This window comes from Osmerus eperlanus, chromosome 9 (genome assembly GCF_963692335.1).
Source record: "Osmerus eperlanus chromosome 9, fOsmEpe2.1, whole genome shotgun sequence".
NCBI classification, from domain to species: domain Eukaryota; kingdom Metazoa; phylum Chordata; class Actinopteri; order Osmeriformes; family Osmeridae; genus Osmerus; species Osmerus eperlanus.
In genome coordinates this window covers 16,368,345-16,389,329 of record NC_085026.1, presented here as the reverse complement: position 1 = coordinate 16,389,329, position 20,985 = coordinate 16,368,345, and the positions used below count along the sequence as shown (strand labels likewise).

General features: G+C 44.8%; 3 protein-coding genes across 3 annotated transcripts; 1 reads left to right on the top strand and 2 right to left on the bottom strand.

Moving 5' to 3' along the window:
- Nucleotides 1–20: 20 nt before the first annotated feature.
- Nucleotides 21–6,472, bottom strand: plk4 (polo-like kinase 4 (Drosophila)). The gene is made up of 15 exons (XM_062470348.1): nucleotides 6,258–6,472; nucleotides 5,414–5,509; nucleotides 4,858–4,953; nucleotides 4,297–4,411; nucleotides 3,182–4,151; nucleotides 3,012–3,103; nucleotides 2,566–2,915; nucleotides 2,344–2,448; nucleotides 2,131–2,233; nucleotides 1,734–1,883; nucleotides 1,306–1,534; nucleotides 1,042–1,144; nucleotides 792–935; nucleotides 569–675; nucleotides 21–465 (listed from the first exon to the last, which is right to left on the bottom strand). The coding sequence occupies exons 1-15, from the start codon at nucleotides 6,285–6,287 to the stop codon at nucleotides 291–293; spliced, it is 2,865 nt and encodes a 954-aa protein (XP_062326332.1). The 5' UTR covers nucleotides 6,288–6,472; the 3' UTR covers nucleotides 21–290.
- A 106-nt stretch (nucleotides 6,473–6,578) lies between these two features.
- Nucleotides 6,579–16,375, bottom strand: hspa4l (heat shock protein 4 like). Its single transcript, XM_062470384.1, has 19 exons — nucleotides 16,005–16,375; nucleotides 14,808–14,865; nucleotides 14,572–14,712; nucleotides 13,795–13,917; nucleotides 13,464–13,563; nucleotides 13,199–13,332; nucleotides 12,845–13,089; nucleotides 12,660–12,736; nucleotides 12,417–12,568; nucleotides 12,102–12,208; nucleotides 11,863–11,996; nucleotides 11,188–11,384; nucleotides 9,795–9,869; nucleotides 9,510–9,647; nucleotides 8,900–9,025; nucleotides 8,643–8,750; nucleotides 8,241–8,360; nucleotides 7,637–7,798; nucleotides 6,579–7,503 (listed from the first exon to the last, which is right to left on the bottom strand). The coding sequence occupies exons 1-19, from the start codon at nucleotides 16,109–16,111 to the stop codon at nucleotides 7,330–7,332; spliced, it is 2,478 nt and encodes an 825-aa protein (XP_062326368.1). The 5' UTR covers nucleotides 16,112–16,375; the 3' UTR covers nucleotides 6,579–7,329.
- Nucleotides 16,376–17,052: 677 nt separating this feature from the next.
- chmp3 (charged multivesicular body protein 3) lies at nucleotides 17,053–20,543 on the top strand. The gene is made up of 6 exons (XM_062470385.1): nucleotides 17,053–17,445; nucleotides 17,943–18,003; nucleotides 18,152–18,331; nucleotides 18,829–18,950; nucleotides 19,121–19,235; nucleotides 19,654–20,543. The coding sequence occupies exons 1-6, from the start codon at nucleotides 17,401–17,403 to the stop codon at nucleotides 19,791–19,793; spliced, it is 663 nt and encodes a 220-aa protein (XP_062326369.1). The 5' UTR covers nucleotides 17,053–17,400; the 3' UTR covers nucleotides 19,794–20,543.
- Nucleotides 20,544–20,985: the final 442 nt, after the last annotated feature.

Sequence of the window (20,985 nt, the reverse complement as noted above, 5' to 3'; positions counted from 1 at the left end):
GATGACAAAGTTCAACTGAATACTACCCAGCCCGCAGATGTTTATTGCTCAAGCTTTTATCCATCTGACATTTCATAGTGGTTACAATTAGAAAAACATGTAAAACATTACAAAACACTATTTTTTTTTTTTTTACAAACAACATGGGCACATGTATAAAATATATATCTTTTCATAATCTTTATCTGTACAGGTAAAAAGGTTTATATTTACAAGCACACCTGAGCTAACCCAGTCCCCCATTCATGCAGCGGTCTGCTCTGAGCCAGGCTGAGAGGAGATGACAGGTGTTATTTAGGTGTCTGTAAACGCTGTGAAGCTGGATTGGCCGACAGCCCCATCTGTGAAGCCGGATTGGCCGACAGCCCCATCTGTGAAGCCGGATTGGCTAACAGCTCCAGGATGGTGGAGAGACAGTGCAGCTTCTCCTTCACGTGCTCTGGCAACCTCTCGTTCTCCTTGTACCTGAGGAACACAGGAAGCAGCTCAGGAAGCTGGACAGGAAGGTGGTGCAGCTGTGTTAACTCGTGTGGATGTGAGGGTGGGGTCCCTGCTGTGGGCGTGGTACCTGGTGGTGCGCCCCTCAGGAGACGTGTAGGTGATGCAGGACACCCCCGCCTGCACCACCAGTTGGGATCCATCGTTGAACTGCACCCACACCTCTCCACTGGTCAACTGGCAACGCAACACACACAGAACTACCCTCAGAAACATGACCACACAAACCGTCAAATCGTAAACGGGCTGTATTACAGGTGAGAACCAGATTTTAGACGTTCTAAATCGTTTACCTGCGAGGCCCAGCCTATGTTTGGTACAAAAACAGACTTGACGACTTTCCCCGTACTGGCTGTGTGTTCTGGTCTGACCAGCAGAGGGGAGCGGTGTTTAGCCAGGCTGGCTGTGGTGAAGTCAGAGCCATCGTATGAGATCATCTGGGGATTGGAGGAACAACACAACCTGTCACAAAAATAGTCTGAGTTTTATTCTGATTATAAATCGAAATAATTCCGGTCTCCAGCGAACCCTTGGGAAACGTACCGAGGGAGTGATGTGGGGGGGCTGGGGGGGCGAGGCCACCTCAGGGGGGGTCGGCTGGGAGGACAGCGTTGTGGGGCTGGGAGTGTCTGGGTTAACCGGCCTCCTAAGACAGACACACATGGACAGTTTGAGTCAACTGCAGCAGAGCAGCATCACTTAACTCTGCTTCCTCCATCTTTACTGAGAGCGAATCTCCCAGGAGAGAGCAGTATCACTTAACTCTGCTTCCTCCATCTTTACTGAGGGCGTCTCGCATGGCCTCACCTGCCGATGGTGATGGGGAAGAAGGGAGTGCTTCGAGCGCTGCGCTGCTCCTCTGCAGTGACGGCCGCCTCCAGGGCCAGACAGAGGCTGTGGCCCTCGCGTGCCAGCTCCAGGTAGAGCTTGGTCTCAGGGCTCAGCCCCCCCACACCCAGCTCCCCTTTCACCGTCAGAGACTTGCCGCTGCGCTCCACCACGCGCACCAGCTCCGACGTCTTGTGGGTCTTGGCCCCTGTGGAGAAACACAGAAGGATCGTATCTGTTGTTGACGGCACCGGGAATATAGTCTTTTAGATATTGTTATTTACTTATTTTTTAGTGTTGGTCTGTTTGTTGTCATTTTCAAATAAACATGAAAATAACTGTTGAATTCTGAGATTATTATTATTCCCTCCCAAAAAGAGCCAGAGGATGTGTAGCACAGATCTCACCATCGTAGAAGCACACCTCCAGGTCGGCCGTGGGAGAGTTCTCCATCAGCATGCACTTGGCGTACCTGGTGTACAGGGTCACCTTGGGGGTCTTGGTCTTCACCAGCTGGATGAACTTGGAGGCGTACTGGTACTTCTTCCAGTACTTCTCTGGAGATGGGAAGCACGAGACGGATCAGAGAACGGCCCGGCTGACTCGATGCGAGTCAGTCTGTGTGCGAGTCAGTCTGTGTGCGAGTCAGTCTGTGTGCGAGTCAGTCTGTGTGCGAGTCAGTCTGTGTGCGAGTCAGTCTGTGTAAGAGTCAGTCTGTGTAAGAGTCAGTCTGTGTAAGAGTCAGTCTGTGTAAGAGTCAGTTTGTGTGCGAGTCAGACACGATGCGTCCATGTGCCAGCCTACCTGGGAGATCCTCGTAGCTGCAGATCAGGATGTCCTCCGGGGGCGCGGGTGGCCGGTCGAGCACGGGGAAACCCTTCCCATCGTTGGGCTGATAGATGGTCACCTGCGGGGGAAGGATTCAGGATGTGAACATTCGGTTGAGAGCTTTGTTTGTTTTTTTTCCGAGCGGTTGCTCGGCAACACCGATGAACGTTCCGTGTCTGTGTGGCTCACCGTCAGACCGTCGCAGGAGATCCGGAGGACTTCCTTGACCCTCTCCTGGCTGCCTTGACCCTTCAGAAGCTCCATGCAGACCTCTCCTGAATCCAGGATGCTCACCTACGACATACAAGGGACAGACCTTACAAGCAGCTCTTTCACTGACCGCAGCAGCATGGTGGATACGAGCCGGGTTGTGTTCATGGACGAGCTGAGGTACATGACGCTCTGTCTTACCACGGCGTTCTTAGTCTTCTGCCTGATGGGTTTTAGTCTCCAGGCACACAAGGGAGGCTGCACATTTCTCAAGGCCTTCTTCCTGTCCTCCATGCTGGGAGTGCTCCTGGACAGCCCCTTCAGCTCTCCCCCAGGACTGCTCTGAAGGTCTCCGCCGACCAGGTTCTCCCTGTAGGACTCTGGCAGGGGGGCGCGGGGGCGAGGGGGGTGGAGGTCGAGGCCAGGCCCAGGCCCTCGGCCTGCGGGGTGGTCACACCAGGAGTTGTGCACCCCCAGAGGCTCCCTGCCGCTGTGGAAGCTTCCGGAGCCGCTGTGAGAGCTGCCGTCGGTGGGCGGCCTCTGAGACGACCCTGGGAAACGAGACGGGAACAAGCCGTGTTTTAGAGGCTTGTCTAACAACCCTTTGCCATTAATACCTGGTCTTCTCCTCCCCTTCGCTGACATACCTTCTTTACTGAACCAGTTAGGAAGCCCCTCCGAGTCCACCGCCTGCAGACTTTGTTGACGTGCCATTTGTGCAGAGAACGAACACCCCGAGCTGAGAAACACAAATGCAGGTTCCTGTCAGTACTGAGTTGGGAGACATGGGAGGGTAGAAGAAGCTGTGGTGACCTACTTGGATGTCTGCTTGACAGGGGGAGATGGTTGGGGTCTCCTATGCTGCTTGTAGCCAGAGGACTGGGGGAAAGCCAGCCTCTCTCCCCCAGTCAGAGTCTCCTCTGAGTGGCACCTCTCCAGCGCCGCCTGGGCCACGCCCGGGCTTAGGATGGGTGAGGAGCAGGAGCGCTCTGACGAGTGGGCCCTGCGTAGGTAGCGAGACTGGGGCTGGCTGCTCTCCAGCCCCTGGGCAGCCACGCTCCTGCCCGCCCTGGGGGCTCTGTGGCAGGGCTCCTGCCAGCTCTCCTCCCCTTCGAAGCAGGCGCTGCTAGGAGGCCGGGACATGGCCGGGAGGGGGGTCATGCGGTTGGGCAGGGCCGAGGCCACCACGTGCCCAGCCTTCCTCTGGAGGCGGTTGCTGCTGCCTGACGTGGAGGAGGTGCAACCGGTGGAGATGGTGGCGATGCCACTGTCCATGGAGCCTTCCTCCCCCAGGCTCAGCTCCTTGGTCCTGGCCAGCAGGCTGTGGGTCATGAAAGGGTGATCCAGCACGGCCGACAGGCTGGGCCGCTGGGCGGGGTCTCGCTGCAGCAGCTGGGAGATCAGGTTCTGGGCCTCTGGGGACAGGTGGCCGGGCATGTCATACTGGCCCAGGACCACCTTGTTCAGGGTGCGCTTCACCGTGTCTGTGTCGAACGGGGGCCGGCCCGTGAGGAAGGCGTAGAACATGCAGCCCAGGGACCAGACGTCCGACTCCAGGCCGTGGGCGCTGCGCGTGGCCACCTCCGGGGAGATGTAGTTGGGGGTGCCGCACATGGTGAAGTGCTTCTCGCTGGGGAGCTTCAGCTGGGTGGCCAGACCAAAGTCTCCGATCTTGATGTTCAGGGTGCTGGTCAGCAGGAGGTTGGACAGGGTCAGGTCTCTGTGCATGATCCCGTGTGTGTGCAGGTACAGCATACCTTTCACTATCTGATGCATGAAGTGCCTGGCTGTAACACAGCGTAAACGAGAAGTTACGCAAGGATGCCAATGGCTGAACATGAAGCATCGTCAACTTCATTATTTCGCGTGGCATACAGTATTTCCATGAAGAAGAAGAATACATGAAAAATTACAAATCCTTCATTGGCTCACCTTCGTCCTCTGAAAAGGGCACAGTCCTGTCTTTTAGGAAGCGGCTCATTTCTCCATTGTGACACATCTCCAACACCAAGTACACATAGTTGGTGTCTTCAAAGTAGTTGTAAAGCTACAGAGGAGAAGCATTGGAAAGTCTGAACTATTTTACACACAGAGTTCAGCTTCCTACTAATATCAGGATTTCCCGCAGCACTGTGCAGCTAAGGCGGCCGCCTAAGCAACACACGCCTGCTGCTTTAACTACGTCGTTAAAAATAAAATAAAAATAGCGATATCTGCCGTGTTACTCTGTCCAGTTTTCTCCCTTCCATTCCAAACCGTGACCAACGCCAGTCTCCCTTCTCTCCAGAACAATCTATCGCACAAACTACCCCCCCCGGTCTGACGGCAAACCCCACCCTACCACCTTAACAAACACATTTTCTGCGCGAAACCCTGAATATTATAATAATAAAGATAATAATATGATATATATTATAGTCTGTTTAGCTTCCTACTCCTTTGAAAGATAATATGATCTATATTATAACAAACAGGGAGGTGAACCACACTCACCTCCAGAATGGACGGATGCTTCAATCGACACTGGATCTCCACTTCGTTAATCACGCGTTGCACCATCCCAGCTTTCTGCATGGCCTTCTTGTCAATCTGCACCGGTGGAAAAATAAAAGAGATAATTACACAGTGTCCATATGTGCTTTCAGTCTTGTGGTTATCTGACAATCTGTTCTCTGCAGCGAGGAGGTAAGAGCTATCCAGAGACACAAACGACTGCCAATTCTGCGGAGACCAGGAAAGCCCTGGGGAGGGAGCAGAGGAGGGGGAAAGCACCTGCTTAGCTGGAGGAAGCACACCAAGAACAATGTGTGTTTACGTTGATTCTCTTTTACATAACTTTAAGTGCCCTGAAAGTACTAACTTATTGTCATCTGAATAATACTGTTGATGATCCCTGCTGTGTGAAGCTTTGACATTATTCCCAACTTGGACTCAAGATCATCATGTACAATTGTAAGCAATTTCCTTTCCATGTAAACGGAGACTATATAATACACCCACAATAATGCACAATGTGATTGCCAGGATATAGAAAGACAGTATTTCTTACCATTTTGATAGCCACCTCCAGACCAGTGTTAACAGATTTTGCCCGATAAACACATGCAAAAGAGCCCTTTCCAAGAAGGGTGAGAACTTTGAAATCCTAAAAATGAAAGAAATAAACATCAATCTTGGAAAACAATACATCTCCCAAAACAGTTCTACCGTAAAACCGAAAAAACAGTTTCTAGACTTCTTTGACACCGGTAAAATGTTAGATACCTCAATCCGATGCTCATCTGCTGAGGATGACACTCTCGCTTCATTTTTATCTTCACATTTACTTGTGAGATTATTAAAAAAATATTGAAAAACTTTGTCAAACATTTTCCCTGACGGAAGTGTCATGTTGCTTGCAGTAGCTAGCCTACTACTCTGTGAATGACGAGACTGCTTGGTGAGGTTTTTTGTGTGTAGTTAAGGTACAATCTGGCTTGACACACAATAACTGCCAAACAAGCCATCTACATCTGACGCTGACACACGGTAACCAAGACCTTTAATTATCCCGGTCCTCCTCCCGCTAACGAAGTTGGTTCCCAAGCAACAAATAACCGATGCAACATCTCCGAGTCTCAGGGGAAGAGAGTTTGACCGCGGAGCGCGCTTACTGCTCAGCAGGAATCAAAACCTGGTTAACAAGCTTGCGACTACATCGTATTAATAGTTATTAATAGTTGCAAACAATTGAAAGCTTATATCACAACATGGCAAAACTAGCAATAGCTTTTGAGGAAAAACTTAAATATCAGTACCTGCTGGTTAACGCGAAGGCAAGCTAGTAAATAAGATAGCTTGCTAGCCACACTAGCTATTGTGTTAGCTTGCTTCCCATACAGTACCCAACTCACCTCAATTTTATCGCCGATTGAAACACTCATCTTGTTCTTTCTTTGTCCACAATATACATAAAAAAATAGGTTAATATATATCGCTTAGTTCCATGTATGCACAGTCGAGAATAACTTTACATAAAACGAATGAAAGTTGTTCTTTCGTTCCCCTCCAAAACTTTGACATTTCTTCCATTTTGAAAATATCCGCCCGTTACCCTCGTGGGGGCGTCACCATATACGTCATATGGCAACAATCGAAAGCGGACCCCTCCTACTTTGAGCGTGGAGCTTTTCTCAGGCATTACAAAAGCATTGACTTCACAATAAAAGTTTGTCTTGAAGAAGATGAGTTTATTATTTGCCATCTTTAAATCCCACAACTTAAATATGGGAATGCATGAAAACAAGAAAAGGAAATAGGCTGCCCATAACTGTAAGTTGCCACCAACAGATGGGATATCAAGCATTGCCATTTCACCACTAGGAATGTACCACTGTGCATATACTACTGTATATGCAAGGGGCAGTTTAAATTACTAAAATAATATGTACAGGTTCTAAACATAGACATCCTTTCAAACCCATATATTGAATACAAATATATATAATATGTATCGTATACATATTTAGCTAATAATATCATCAGTCATAGCAATTGTTCAAACAGGAATTCTACTCATATTCCACTACAAGGTGTATGCACGATGTTTCATTTCAGTGATCTGATGTTGATGGGACTCAAAATGCAAACACATACCTGTATTTAAGAAGGACAAGCATTGTTCAATCTATTTAATTATATTATTTTACAGTTTTAGTTCACGTGTTCAACTCCTTGGAGAGTAACTGGCCCATAACGTTATGAAGCACACTGTTTCAACACAAGGAAATGTAAAAAGAAAAGAAAAAAAACACGGGTATACACTTTAAACAGAATTCACAAACCGCCTGTGACGTGGTTGGTTGACAAGGAAAAATGGTCTCGGGATTCTAACAGTATGTTTCTAAGGGGAGGCCATGACTCTAAATGGTGTTATGACAGCTAGAGGGATGTCAAAAGGAGCTTGGTTGTGTGACGGAGAGGGACTCAGTCCACCTCCATCTCCCCAGAGAGAGGCTTCGTCTGCTGGGTACCCTTGGCCTCTGCTCCTGGCCTGGCTGGGCCGTTATGGGCTCCGTTACTCTTCTCACTGTCCTCGGGGACGTCTTCGACTTTGGGCTTCGGCCTGTTGATCACTGGATGACACACATCCTCCAGTTCCTGAGGAAAAGGGTTAAGAGTTAGGAATAGGGTTAACACAGGCAATGTTTCTCGTTTGTAGAGATTCGTAGCGATCCTGTGCCACCAGTGAATGACAAATAGACAAGTGGTTGAGTAATTCACACACACTCACTTGTATTTTGGAAATTATGTCTGCTACTTTGACTACAGGGTCCTGGGCGATGGTGAGCTTGCTCTGGGCGTTCATCTTGCTGTTCATCCAGCCCATGTTATCATTCACACTTTTCTCCACATAGCTCATCTCATCGCCGTTCAGATGCTGATAACGCTCATCCTTGCGGGGGGAAAAGTTATTTTAAAGATCAATGGTAGACCTACATTTTACAAGGAGGAACGCCTGAGCACTGCAAAATCGACTTTACAAATATGAGTTTGATTAATGGTAAATCAAATATAGAGTTTGATAAAAAAATTAAATAAACCCTGACATTGCTCAATGTCAAAGTACAAAAAAGTACTGGCATTGACCTAATCAGTTCTTAAGTGTGCACAGGCTCCAGGGGGCTGGCAGATCTAAACAAGGATGGAGGAGTGTACTGGATACTAAAAAGGTAAGTAATTAAAACGATCCCAATGGAGCAAAGGTTAATTTCATACAGAAAGGTTGTTGGAAAGGGACTAATACAAAACCTTCCTTAACTCTCATCTCTTGGTCAAACTTTTGTCGATACAATGCTACTATGCCGAAATGCCAATAACTAAAAACATTGAATTACCTTCTGCTTGTAACCCTCCACAGCTTTCATGTATAGTTGTAGCTTCTTGCCCAGCTCCTCAAATGCTCTGGGCCTGTCCACCTGCTCTCTGTGTCTGTCCCGAATGGGCTGGCCAAACCTCTGGAGAGACCAACAAGCAAAAGGATTCGACCAACGTTAGAACTTCTGCCCAGACGAAAATCAATGTGAATTCCCTTAGCCGAGCATGTAGGGGGGGGAAAGAAATGTCAGTGGTAGGTGGCATTCCGGGCAGTTATTTGACAGCTTAATGGATTGAACCTTTTGCTACTGAAAACTGTTCTGTGTGTTTGCCCCCTTTTTTTTTTAAACACTCCTCTACCTTAACAGTTCCTGCGGAATTCTGGAAATAGAATGTGCTGACTGTAAACGGGCATCACACACCTTGAGCTCTTCCAGCTTGTCTACGTAGACCTGTTTCGCCTGGTCTTCACCCTCCTCGTACAGCCAGTTCTCCATGTCCTCCAGCATCAGTGTCAGCCGGCTGCTGTCCTGGTTTGGAAGGTGGGAAATCCAAATCGGGCATCAGTATTCACAACAAAAAATGAAGTGATACAGATATTTATACCAATCTGAAACAAAAACAAAAAAAAGTAGCTAAATGTTAAATATGCTAAACAACTAATCCCAGTCATATTTACCTCCTCGCTGATGTACTTTTCATAGATGCTACACAGTTTGTCCCGCAGGTCGTACACATACTCCTCCACGGCATTCTTAGCATCGTTCCTTTCCTTCTCCAGCTTGTCCTGGACGATCATCTGGCCCTGAGAGACCGAGAGGCAGAGAGAGAGAGAGTGAGACACACACAACCAGAGCCAGAATTAAGTCTGGTGCCTCATTGACGCAGTCTTCTTTTGATAACAACTCCCAGATGGCTTAAATGGAAGGAAGCCATTCACTTCTGTATGTAGGGCATTCAGAGAAACATCTTCTGTGTGAGTCAGTCAGAAGTGTGTCTGAAAGATGGGTCAAACCAAAATCTGAAAATAACAGATGCATGACTCAATTAACAAGGATACTAACCAGTAACACCAGAAAAACAGAGGACACTATTGATTGTTGCATCCAAGGATACTGACAGACACATTGATTACCTGTCTTATGGAAATCATTACAGATGAACTTTTAAGACTAATTGAACTACATTCACTTTGCTTTCCCTAGTCGAATTGGAATGCTGATTACCTTGAACCAAAGGACCATGACTCAGATGTTCAGAGGTGTGGCAGGGGTCAGAGTGCGACTCACCTCAAACTCGACAAAGTCATTGAGCATGTCCCTGTCCAGTTGTCTTGTGGTGTTGGCCAGGATGGGGAGATCGACACTTTTCACCTTGACCTTCAGCTTGCTTCCCCCTGCAGCTACCTCCTGTGGCTGAGACCCTTCCTGGGTGAGGCGAGTAGAAAAATCAAATAAGTCTCCTTGTGTTTGATCTGTTCGTGTTTGACAGAAGCACCTGGCAGAGGTGAACGTGTCGGACTGTAGGGTTTAAGTGTGTTTGTTTGTAGTCGTTTGTGATGAAACTGAACTGACCTTGTTGCTGGAACTGGTGTCCTCATTCTGCTGTTCTCCCAGGTTCTGAGGCTCCTGGTCTACCTGCATTTTCATCTGAGACACAAGAACACAGACACACAATCCACTCAAAACTCTCACTGTTAACCAGCTATGGAAGCAAATCAGTGACATCATGTTTTTAATTTTAAAAAGGCATTGAATACTCTATATTGAAATTTAAACACCACCGAATTAGTTGGTTTTGAATTCACCTCTTTAAATGTAAAAATAAAAAAAGATTCTGATCCAAAAATTCAAGGTTCTCAAATTCAGGTTTCTCTAATTCAAACGGTGAAATTCTGATCTGATTTGGATTTTTTTGAACATTATGTCACTGATTTGCTTCCATACCAGTTCTTGTTTTGGGTTCAGTGTAGATGAATTTAAGCACAGCTCCACATGTAGTAAAAATACTAAAATAGCTTAATTCAAGGTGCACACCTCTCCATCTAACTTTATATATAAATGATACGTATATGTTAAATGGGATCAATGTTTTTAATAAAAATGAAATTATCACTATGAGTACAACATAAACAAGCTTACTGTACATTAGAAGATGATTTGTACAGCAGACACAGCACAGGTTAAATTCAGTCTGCTAAGGATAGGCTATGAAGACATGAAACTGTATTTTTTTTCTTACAATAGCTTTTCCATCGGCTTCATGTATCCCCTGGTAACACACGCTGCAAAGCCTGATACAATTGCACAGACTCCCCTGTGTTCCTACAGAGAATCTGTGCTGACAGAGATCAACAGATGAGGTCCACAGATGATCATAAGACCAGCATAGACCTTCACCTGAAGATAGGGACACTATGACAGGGGAATCACACACAGTGACCACAAACCTCCGCCATATAGTTATAGATGTAGTCTTCAATGAGAGGAGAGGGGTGCAGCTTCAATAGCCGTAAATAGAAAGAAAATAGCCTTGAGTGGACAGAAATACATACTGATGGACATTCATGCAATCGTAAGGGCGCTAGATATCACACGGAAGGAACTCAGGAAGGAATGATCAGATTCCAATAGGACAGGGATGTTTGCATCCATCATGTACAGTAGCAGAGGTTTCCAGTTACATCTAGTGCAGGGGTTGAATGTTGGACTTGGATGAAACGTTAAATAACAGTTTCTCCTCTGCGACCTTCTTACATTTACATTTAGTCATTTAGCAAACGCTCTTGTCCAGAGCGACTTACAGTAAGTACAGGGACATTGCCCCGAGGCAAGTAGGGTGAAGTGCCTTGCCCAAGGACACAACGTCAATACGCACGGCCAGGAATCGAACCGGCAACCTTCTGATTAATAGCCCGATTCCCTAACCTCTCAGCCATCTGACTCCTCTTTCTTCCACAGCTCTTACCTGGTCCTCTGGACGGCCCTCGTTCTGCACGGCCGGCTCCATCTCCATCTGGACATCGTCCGCTTCGCCCTTCTGCTTCTCAATCAGGGAGGCGCTCGATACACTGAAGATGCCATGCACGTTGACGCGAACTTTGACCTTTACTTTGGAGCAATCTCCGTCTGGCTGCGGCACTACGTTCTGCACCGAAAAGCGACCTGGAACACCAAGACAGAGCCTTTTAAATAGATCCGGTCGGAATACGGTCTCTGTAACCACTGATGGAGTCACTTAAATTACAAGCGTGCACTGGGGGGATCAGGACCAGACAATAGGCAGAGGGGGCGAGGTCTGATTAGATGGTAATTTACCGTCCTGACTGAAATCCCACCTGAAACACTCCCTCGTGTATCAAACACACGTACGCACACACACACACATAACATCTAGACAAAGCTAAAGGCTAAGCTCTGAAAATGACTTCTAATAATGTCTTGTTCCTTGGGACACTAAGCCTTAATTACTGTCCAGTTGGGAGAGCACAGGGGCTCAGGTGAACATAATCAGGTGGGAATACATCAGTCTTACTTGCAAATGGCTTTTTAAATTAAGTAGTCTACACGCCATTTCAGTGGCAAAGCACAGATAAGTGTTTGGCTAAACTGCCATAAAAAGATGAGATTCAGGCAGGTCTACCTATCCTGGTGTCTGGGTAAGGCAGTTCTTGAGGGCAGCTGTAGAAGGCTTCCAGGTCGAAGGGCTCTTTCTTGTGGAAGGTGATCACTTTGGAGAAGGGAGCAGCGTGGTTCTTGCTGTATACCTCACATTCTCTGTAACAGCAGAGGGGAGAAATAGAGAAGTATTTTAACTAGGAAGTAGGAAAGCACTTTCTAAGTAAATACCGCTCAATAATAAAAGTGTGTTTGAGCCCTCACCCCACTCCATCCTCTGTGGGAGATTTCCAGCGCAGAGTAATGGAATAAGGAACCACATCAGTGATAGAGAATTCTCGCACTTTAAACGCTGGGGAGAGAATAGCACACTACACCCACACACATCATGCACACACAACACAAAATAACACGCACACACGTAGACACAGACAAAACCGTAGACACACACACACACACAACCCATTTGTTAAATAGAGAATTACTAATAAAACACCTGGAGAGAATTCATGGTGACGGAGGTGAAGAGCGTGAAATGTGAGTGTCTCATCTGGTTATGAGGGCTGGCTAGTACTGTACCTGCAGAGCACAGCCCCTGGCTACTGCCTCATCTGCATTCAGGGTGGTGCTGAGATCCTTGCCAAAGAACTTGGAGATCCTCTCCTTGATGGCCGGAGTCCGGATGGCCCCTCCCACAACCTCCACTGCGTAGATCTCATCCCTGCTCAGCTCTGAAACGAAAAAACGCACATTCGTCCTTCAACCTTTCCCTTCAGCAGCATTTCTCCAAATTAAAGTCTAACGAAGCATTAAAGCACATACTTGATTGTTCGATGATCGCTTTCAATGGTGTCTCCACCCTCATCAAGTGTTGGGCAGCCATTTCTTCAAAATGGCCCCTGTTCACGACAGGGAAGGAAGAAAAATTCGAGATTAAATTATGAATACTTCACCATGACGAGGAAACCCCCAAAATAAACGGGAAGAAACCGAGATCCTTGAAGCACCTATTCATCTTGCCGGTCACGTCAATGTCGTTCATGAAGCATTCGATGTTAAGAGGAAGGTCTGAGGAGTTGGCGCTCATAAGCTTCTTGAGTTTCTCACATTCCTGGTAGAGCCTCAGCAGAGCTCGGGGGTTCTCCCTCACGTTCAGCTTATACCTCGCCTTGAAGTCCTCACAGAAGTAGTCCACCATCACCTCGTCGAAGTTACGCCCACCCAGGTAGGGATCAAAAGATGTGGCCAGGACCTGGGTGGATCAGCAGAGGTACTGGTTCATGTACAGGTACATGCAATGCAGTTGTGTGATCGTTATGGACCTCTTCATAGGATGTTTTGAGGATTAGTATGAGACTTACCTTGAGTTTGCCTTTGTTGAAGGCGGTGACAGACACCTGGTAGGATGAGTGTCCGATGTCCACAAACACCACATTTCTAGGTTTCTCTTCTGGACTGGGAAGGTCTTGCTTGTAGATCCCATAAGCCAAAGCCACTGTCGACCCAGTCAACAAGAGTGTTACACACTGAAAATGTTTTGAAATACGGGCTTTCCTTCGTATGAACCTGCAAGACAACGGTTGGACCTTCACAAATAAAGGACATTGATTGGACAGAATCGCTGACCTGCTGTGGTGTCGTTGATGAGACGCAAACAGTTCAAGCCGGCAATCTGGCTCGCGTCCATCACAGACCTCCTCTCTGCGTCTGTGAAGAAACTTGGGACCTGTGGATGAAAGCTCTTGTTAGATGATTGAAAAAAACCCTCAACACACCAGGTGTTCTGATACAACTTTATGTAGAGACACACTGTGTGTGTATTTAGAGACATAGTGTGTGTGTGTTCAAAACATCACTATTGTGGTTCTGTCTACGGAAATTGGTCCTCCAACGGAGGATTGAATATTTTTTTAGCATCTTGTTTTTTAGATGAGGGTGGCATTTTGTAGTGGCTTACAGAGATGACACAGTCCACCACTGGTTTCTTCAGAGCGCTTTCAGATGTCTCCTTCAGCTTGGTCAAGAGCATGCCTGTGACCTGCTCAACAGTGAACACCTTGTCCTCATCCAGGTAGCGCACCTTTAAAAGAGAGGCCACGGGTAAGGTGCAGGACACAGTTTCAGTTATTCAAATTCAATCCGAAGCACACACAGCCAAAGGAGCATCCGTTACTGGCCTCTTCAACAAGGCCAAGGACTCCCACTGACATTTAACTAATATCTATTATTAGTCCATCCGACACCTGTTGCACTACGCACAGGTCACCTTATTTGCACTATTGCCCCTTCGTATTCATATTCTTATTTTTATATATATTTTATTTATATTTTATAATTTACATTTTAAATTGTTTTATTTTTTAGATTGTTAGTTCCTAGGATTAGTTAGACTACTGTACTTTTATACTTTTTGATTGAAGATCCGTATATGTTTATTGTTTGCACCTTCCGGCCACAGTACATTCCGTGTTTGTGTAAACCTACATGGTGAATAAAACCAGATTTTGATTCTGATTCTGAAGGAGTCAGAATGTTTTCGATTTGTCTTTTGATTCTGGTGCAAAACAGTGGTTTGTAGCTTGGTTGGAAACAGCAGGGCAAATAGCAATGATAGCAACAATGACTTAGTGTGTGTGCAGGGTCATTCAATGACAAAGCAACACAACAGAGATGGATAATAGAGGACCACGGTACAGTGAAAAAAAAAGCGATTGACAGGGTACGATGGTGCTACCTTGATCCCAGTGTTGCCGCTTGCCAGCTTGTGTAAGCTGTAAGGCAGTTTGGGTTTCTCCCCTTGGACAAATGGGTCGTCGTATGCTCTTCCATGGAACTTTTTGAAACCATGGACAGTATTTTTGAAGTTTGTTATGATCTGAAAGGAAAGAAAGAATGGTTGTCATGGACATTTATCTTTTCTCGATAACTAAAAAAGTTAAATGGGGAAAAAATAATTGAAGTTAATCTAACCTGACCCTTGGCTGCATTTCCAATGATACGGTTTTTAGAAGCCAAAGACACACAAGCCCTTAATGACAACAACAAACAAAATATCAACCACAGGTGAAACAGCAATGAGTGTGGCAGATTTCAGACAGTAATGTAGTGGTAAAAAACAAGGGAGTCGGTTCAGGAAAATGGGGGTTAAAAGCTGTACATTATTAGCTAGTTAATTTCACAAGGGATTCTGTGAGAGTTATAAACTAGGGCAATAAGACAGAACAGTTCACCTTCAAAAAGTAAGTGGATCTGCAAATAAAACACCACTTTTCAAACCCAATGACTTGGCACACTTTCTGAACCGGTTTCCAGTGCGTTTCTCAGAGTTTCCTTGACTCAAGATCCACTCTATCAGGTGGAAATGACAGGTTTCTCTCATCCACAATCTTCCCCTCCTCAGCCATATGACAATCACCATCCAGTTAATGTAGGAATCAGCAGAATATAGAGTATATAGTGCAGTTCCCATTTATATTGCTGATATTGACGTTCTGTACATACCAACAAATACCACTGAATTTTGCTATATAGGTTCCTCAAAAACAACTTCACATGTATTACCGTTCACTGCGTTATATTTATTTATTTTGAACTATAGGGTACAATTAGCCATATGTAACCCCTCAAAAATATCGTGGATACCAGTTAGCTAAGTTGATTCATAAAAACTGCTGGCTTGGCAGACAGAAAACTCCAAAACGCACGATGCGCAACACGCATACAGGCTCGAGCTATGCGATGATCATCGCATAGGCCTACAATACAAACGGAAATGTGAGTTCATGTAGCCTAAATATTTTTTCTAATAAATATCATGGGGCACTTTAGACAAGACGTCATCACACCGTGAAATATGAAAATAAAATCATGTAGGTTTGTAAAAAATGTACTCCCAGTCGCCAATTATCTACTACTATGTTATGGCAATAAATGCATTTCTAACTGGGTATATATTGGATTACTTTATGACGTAGACTAACAGAGAGAGATGGAAAATGAAATACTATAGGCTAAGTATGCTACAATTCATTTATTAATCATAAACATGTCCATGGTCGACACATTGGACTGGACTGGTCCATACCTACGCCATCAGTATAGAGCGCTCACAGATGCACACATTGCGTAACGAAGTCGCAGTCACTATGATGTTAATTACATACTTACGGTGTACATCTGTCACTGTAGTCATTGGCGATTGTTTCAATGCCGCCGCTCCTGGCAACAGCGATGTAACAATTTTGGAAACCCACATCAATACCTACAACTGACATTATGAGTGCAGGCTTCAGTTATTTTCCGTAACGACACTTGACACCTTTCAGTGAGGGGAAAAAACGTAGATTCCACAATGCAAATAGACGTTTGCGTTGTTCTTATTTTGAATAAAATATTTACACAGAGCCAGCGTACAGTGAGCTAACAAAATTACTAGTTGTTATGTAAGGCGAGCTCTATATAGCCAACTCATTCAACCTAATCCCAGTGCGCGAGGATGTCCACAGATCGCTGTCCGCCTCTGAAGCTACAGTCGCCTATCGACCGGCTATCCTAACAAACATGCGCAACTGTATGGAGAAGTCTGGAATGCTTTAAAACCCGCCCTCTGCTATCTGTAATTGGTTAAGGGGAAACCATGGTCAGTATGATTGGTGCGACAGACAATCTATAAGAGAAAATCGAAAAGTTCTAGAAAGAGACCCTGTTTTTTACGTCACGAGTGAATGACAGTGGTGGCCGGATGGCGTTGAGCAACCTTTACCTACAATGACCTCATCCACAACTCTGCTTGGCGACATTTGCAACGCATGCAGAACGCAGCTTAAAAAGGGCCATGATCACAGGCCTCCGTGGATCTCTCTCAGCACAATTAGGATGCGCTGTAGTCGATTTGCCTGAAGTATGCCCTAACTAAACACCAAATACTGTTAGCAGTAGCCTACAAACCAGAGAACAGAAAACATCTATGGAAGTCTAACCCTACATTTTAAATACTAAATTTTCAGAGTAGGCTATTTACCTTATTTGTATACAATTCTGAATATTTGGATGAGTTATATTCTGACTTTAGTCTGGAAAAATGTAGATACCAACTTGATATGATTTTTTTTAAACGAATAATGAATCTGCTTCCGCCAATAAACGACATCTAGTTCTGATTGCAGAAAAACTCAGAGCAGCATCTGTGATGGATATAGTGGAGGAGAGTGTTGGGCACGTTCCATTTATGAACATTGTTTCCTTTTCGTGCGCTCGTTCGTGTGTTTTCACATGATAATTTGGAGGTAAACACAAGGAAATTATTTGTTCATAGGGCGACTAAAAGTATGGGCCATAGCTAAAAGTAGTCAATGTATGACCGGATCGGAGGAGCCATGTCTTGCATCGCCCAACCCCAAACATTTCAGATAACTTTGTGAGCGAGGAGGAACAATTTTCCACAATGGAATACGCCCCACTTTCTGCTAGTATCATGCTTCAGTAGGGACTGGGAATCAGGAAGTCATTGAAGTGCAGTTGTCTTTTCTGCTCTGCTAGGTTAGCTAACGTTAACGTACTTAAAATGGGACTGTTTGGGAGAACACACGAAAAACCACCGAAAGACTTGGTAAGATAAAGGTATCTTGTAGTTGTGGTGGTGCTATCGTGAGGTATTTGTCTAGCTTAACAAGCTAGCTAGTTAGCTCTACCCAAACTGTTGCTGATTAAGCTAGCCTAGCAAGTTAGCTATTTGATATTAAGATTGGGTTAGATGTCACTTCTTTAAAACGTATGTTTTTTAAATGTCAACGAGTGTTTAAAAAGCTTCGGTCAGGCTCCTGTTCATAGAAATATAGCGTTAGCCCGCCTGTTAACACGCATGTGTCCAACTAACGTTAGCTAGCTAGCTAACGTCAGTTGTCTTGAAATGTAAACAATCAACTTGACTCTGGTGGTAGTCATAGATCGATTTTTTCCAGTTTGTAACGTTGTCCGCATTGACCATAGCTAGCCATCCTCTTGACGTACGTTTACATATTACACGTTATTTAAGGATTACGGGCTACTTTATTTATAGGCCTCTTTCGCAGTTTACCACTGCTAAACAAACGTGTGTCATTCCAGATAAATGAATGGTCTCTCAAAATTCGAAAGGAGATGAGAGTGATTGACAGACAGATTCGAGGTGAGAAGAAGACACAACTGTCAGTTTTCCCAAACTATGAGTACATTTTCTGAAATCCCCCATGGTCAAAATGTTCAACTATTTAGCAGCAGTGGGCATTTTGGCTATTTATATAAATCATATAATGTTACCCCATGTTGTGTTGCAGACATTCAGAGGGAGGAAGAGAAGGTCAAGAGATCGATCAAGGATGCTGCTAAAAAAGGACAGAGGGATGTTTGTGTCATCCTTGCTAAAGAGATGATACAGTCCAAACGTGCCGTCAGCAAGCTTTACGCTTCGAAAGCCCAAATGAACTCTGTACTTCTCAGCATGAAGAACCAGCTATGTGAGTAAGATAGAAGTGTTTATGATGTTATTGTGTGTTAGGACGAGGAGAGTGTTTTATTTACTTGTAGAACAGCGATTCCCAATTCCCAGCGTTTGTAAAAAAATATTTTTTAACCTTTCAAAACTTTTTTTCTAAAATATATTTTGTGAAACTTTTCTTTTTCCGCATAGACTGTAAAAACCCAAAACCTTTTTCTGAAAATATTTTTTCAACACTTCAAAACTTTCTTCTGTTTTTCTTTTTTCACACACAGTGAAAGGAGAACAGAGAAGCCTAAAACAAAGTTGATTAAAGCAAAGCAGAGCAGAGTACAAGAGTATAGTAGAGTCCTCATCAATGATGCCCCTAAAAGTTTGTAAAAAGTATTTGAGCTATGCACGTAGGCCGCAAAATGGGAAAGGTCGGGAATAGTTGTAGGACATATGTATTTATGATATATCGCTGATAGATTCAAATGCTTTGGTGTTAATAGTTCTCATGCTACGTCTCTTTAGCTGTGTTGCGCGTGGCTGGAGCCCTCCAGAAGAGCACGGAGGTGATGAAAGCCATGCAGAACCTCGTCAAGATCCCTGAGATACAGGCCACCATGAGGGAACTGTCCAAGGAGATGATGAAGGTTAGGAGCGCATCGCGCTTTTTTTTACTGTGTATTAACAGCCCCCGCCTTATTCATTGATCTCGCCTAACTCTCCGTAAATCCATTTGAGGAAATATTTGTTCCCACCGTAATTTTTTTTTGTCGATTCTTGCCGACTGTTTTGTTGCTGTGCTGATTTGTGTTTGTAGGCTGGTATCATAGAGGAGATGCTGGAAGATACGTTTGAGGGCATGGAGGATGAGGAGGAGATGGAGGAAGCAGCGGAGGCCGAAGTTGACAAGATCCTCTATGAGATCACAGCCGGTAATAAGAGCCCCTTCATTTATGAAAGCAGCATGTTATGCCGGTTGATGATGAGCGTCTGGGGGTCAGGTGGCTGAGCGGTTATGGAATCGGGCTATTAATCAGAAGGTTGCCGGTTCTATTCCTGGCTGTGCAAAATGACGTTGTGTCCTTGGGCAAGGCACTTCATCCTACTTGCCTTGGGGGGAATGTCCCTGTACTTACTGTAAGTCGCTCTGGATAAGAGCGTCTGCTAAATGACTAAATGTAATTGTCTGCTGTAAAGCAATACTCGTCGAACTAGTATAGCGAGCAAGCAATCCCCCCTTTTTTAAAACAACATTGTGTAGGAGTGAACTGCAGATGTCTACGTTCTATTTCACGTTCTGCAAAGAAGGGAAAAGGAAACATTGACCCCTGGTGGTTTATCGTGTTGCAGGTGCCCTTGGCAAAGCGCCCAGCAAAGTCACAGACGCCCTGCCTGAAATGGAACCAGCCGGAGCCGCTGCAGCCTCGGATGAAGAGTCAGAGGAGGACATCGAAGAGATGCAGTCTAGATTAGCAGCCTTGAGGAGTTAGGAAGTCCTCTCCTCTGCCCTTCTGTCCGCCCAAGGATGTACAAAGACATTATCGGTGTAGAGTGTACCTGGGGTCTTTCCCACATCATGTTCTCCCTCTTCCAAATATTATTCTTTTGGATAAAACAGACCGAGACAATGAAATGCCATGTTTAGAGCTGAGTTTGATAAAAAAAAAGTTTTTCCAGAATGTTGGACAGTCGGCCTTAACAAGGAACATCTTGGTTTTATCCAAAGCTTGGAGTGCAGAAAACAAAAATGTGTCTTGCTTTTAATGAGTTAACGACGCGCCCCTTCTGCTCTCTCTGTTTGCGTTTGTCATCGACTCAGATATCATTTAGGATTTCATGATCTGTGATGTAATTACACTCAAATGTGGTCAACATACTTAATATGAGCAAAGTAATTCCTGACTTCTTTGTGTCTGAAACACTAGAACTAAATATAGATTTATTTTCATCTTTGCCAGTTTGTCTATGTACAGTACATATGTGTCTTTGTTATATGTTGTCTGTCTCACATACAAAAGTGTGTTTGTCAGAGTAATGCATGCACCTCTAACGTTTTTACATTGAAATTCCGCCTATTAAAGTGTTTTGTCCTAAAAATGTCCTCTGGACATATTTAGAAGGGGATGGTTCAATCAAAATATTTGTTATACTTATGTCAGACCCTATGTACTGTTTCTTTGTGTGTATACATTGTTTTGTATGTGGGTTGGAAATTATGAAAATAAACTTTTGAGGATGGATAGCTTTGTTCCTTAGATCCTTTTGTCTTCAAGTGGCTGTTGACTAGAATGCGATCAGCAGGAATTGAAACACGATCACTTTACAAACATTGTTCCATTTTGGGGATGGGGCATCATGTGAAAACCTTGAAGACTAATAGAAGAATGAAGCGGTTAGATCATTCTCCTGGGGGTGGTTTCAAAGGGGTGTTAGCTTTCCTTTAGCCAAAATCCTCCCCAGAAGCCTTTGTAAAATGTAATTTAAATCTGCCTCATTCCAATTTCTTTTATGCCTATGTAGGTTACCAGAGCGGCAGAGCTGCACGAGGCACTGAAGGTTGACCGGGTGACACGTTTTAATTCATTAAGATTATATGTTTTCGTTTATTTAATTACTGTTCTGATAGTGATACTAATACTACAAAAAAATATATGTTAGTAGCCTGACAATAAAATTGTTCAT

Excerpts from the sequence above, each read along its gene's own strand:
- plk4 (XM_062470348.1), bottom strand. The coding sequence starts at position 6,287 with ATGAGTGTTTCAATCGGCGATAAAATTGAG. Across the intron at positions 4,954-5,413 it reads TGGAGGTGGCTATCAAAATG|ATTGACAAGAAGGCCATGCA; the intron begins GTAAGAAATACT and ends CCACCGGTGCAG. Across the intron at positions 4,152-4,296 it reads GCCCTTTTCAGAGGACGAAG|CCAGGCACTTCATGCATCAG; the intron begins GTGAGCCAATGA and ends GCTGTGTTACAG.
- hspa4l (XM_062470384.1), bottom strand. The coding sequence starts at position 16,111 with ATGTCAGTTGTAGGTATTGATGTGGGTTTCCAAAATTGTTACATCGCT. Across the intron at positions 13,333-13,463 it reads CATCAACGACACCACAGCAG|TGGCTTTGGCTTATGGGATC; the intron begins GTCAGCGATTCT and ends CTGGGTCGACAG. Across the intron at positions 7,504-7,636 it reads ACATAATTTCCAAAATACAA|GAACTGGAGGATGTGTGTCA; the intron begins GTGAGTGTGTGT and ends CCTTTTCCTCAG.
- chmp3 (XM_062470385.1), top strand. The coding sequence starts at position 17,401 with ATGGGACTGTTTGGGAGAACACACGAAAAACCACCGAAAGACTTG. Across the intron at positions 17,446-17,942 it reads AAAAACCACCGAAAGACTTG|ATAAATGAATGGTCTCTCAA; the intron begins GTAAGATAAAGG and ends GTGTCATTCCAG. Across the intron at positions 18,951-19,120 it reads TGTCCAAGGAGATGATGAAG|GCTGGTATCATAGAGGAGAT; the intron begins GTTAGGAGCGCA and ends TTGTGTTTGTAG.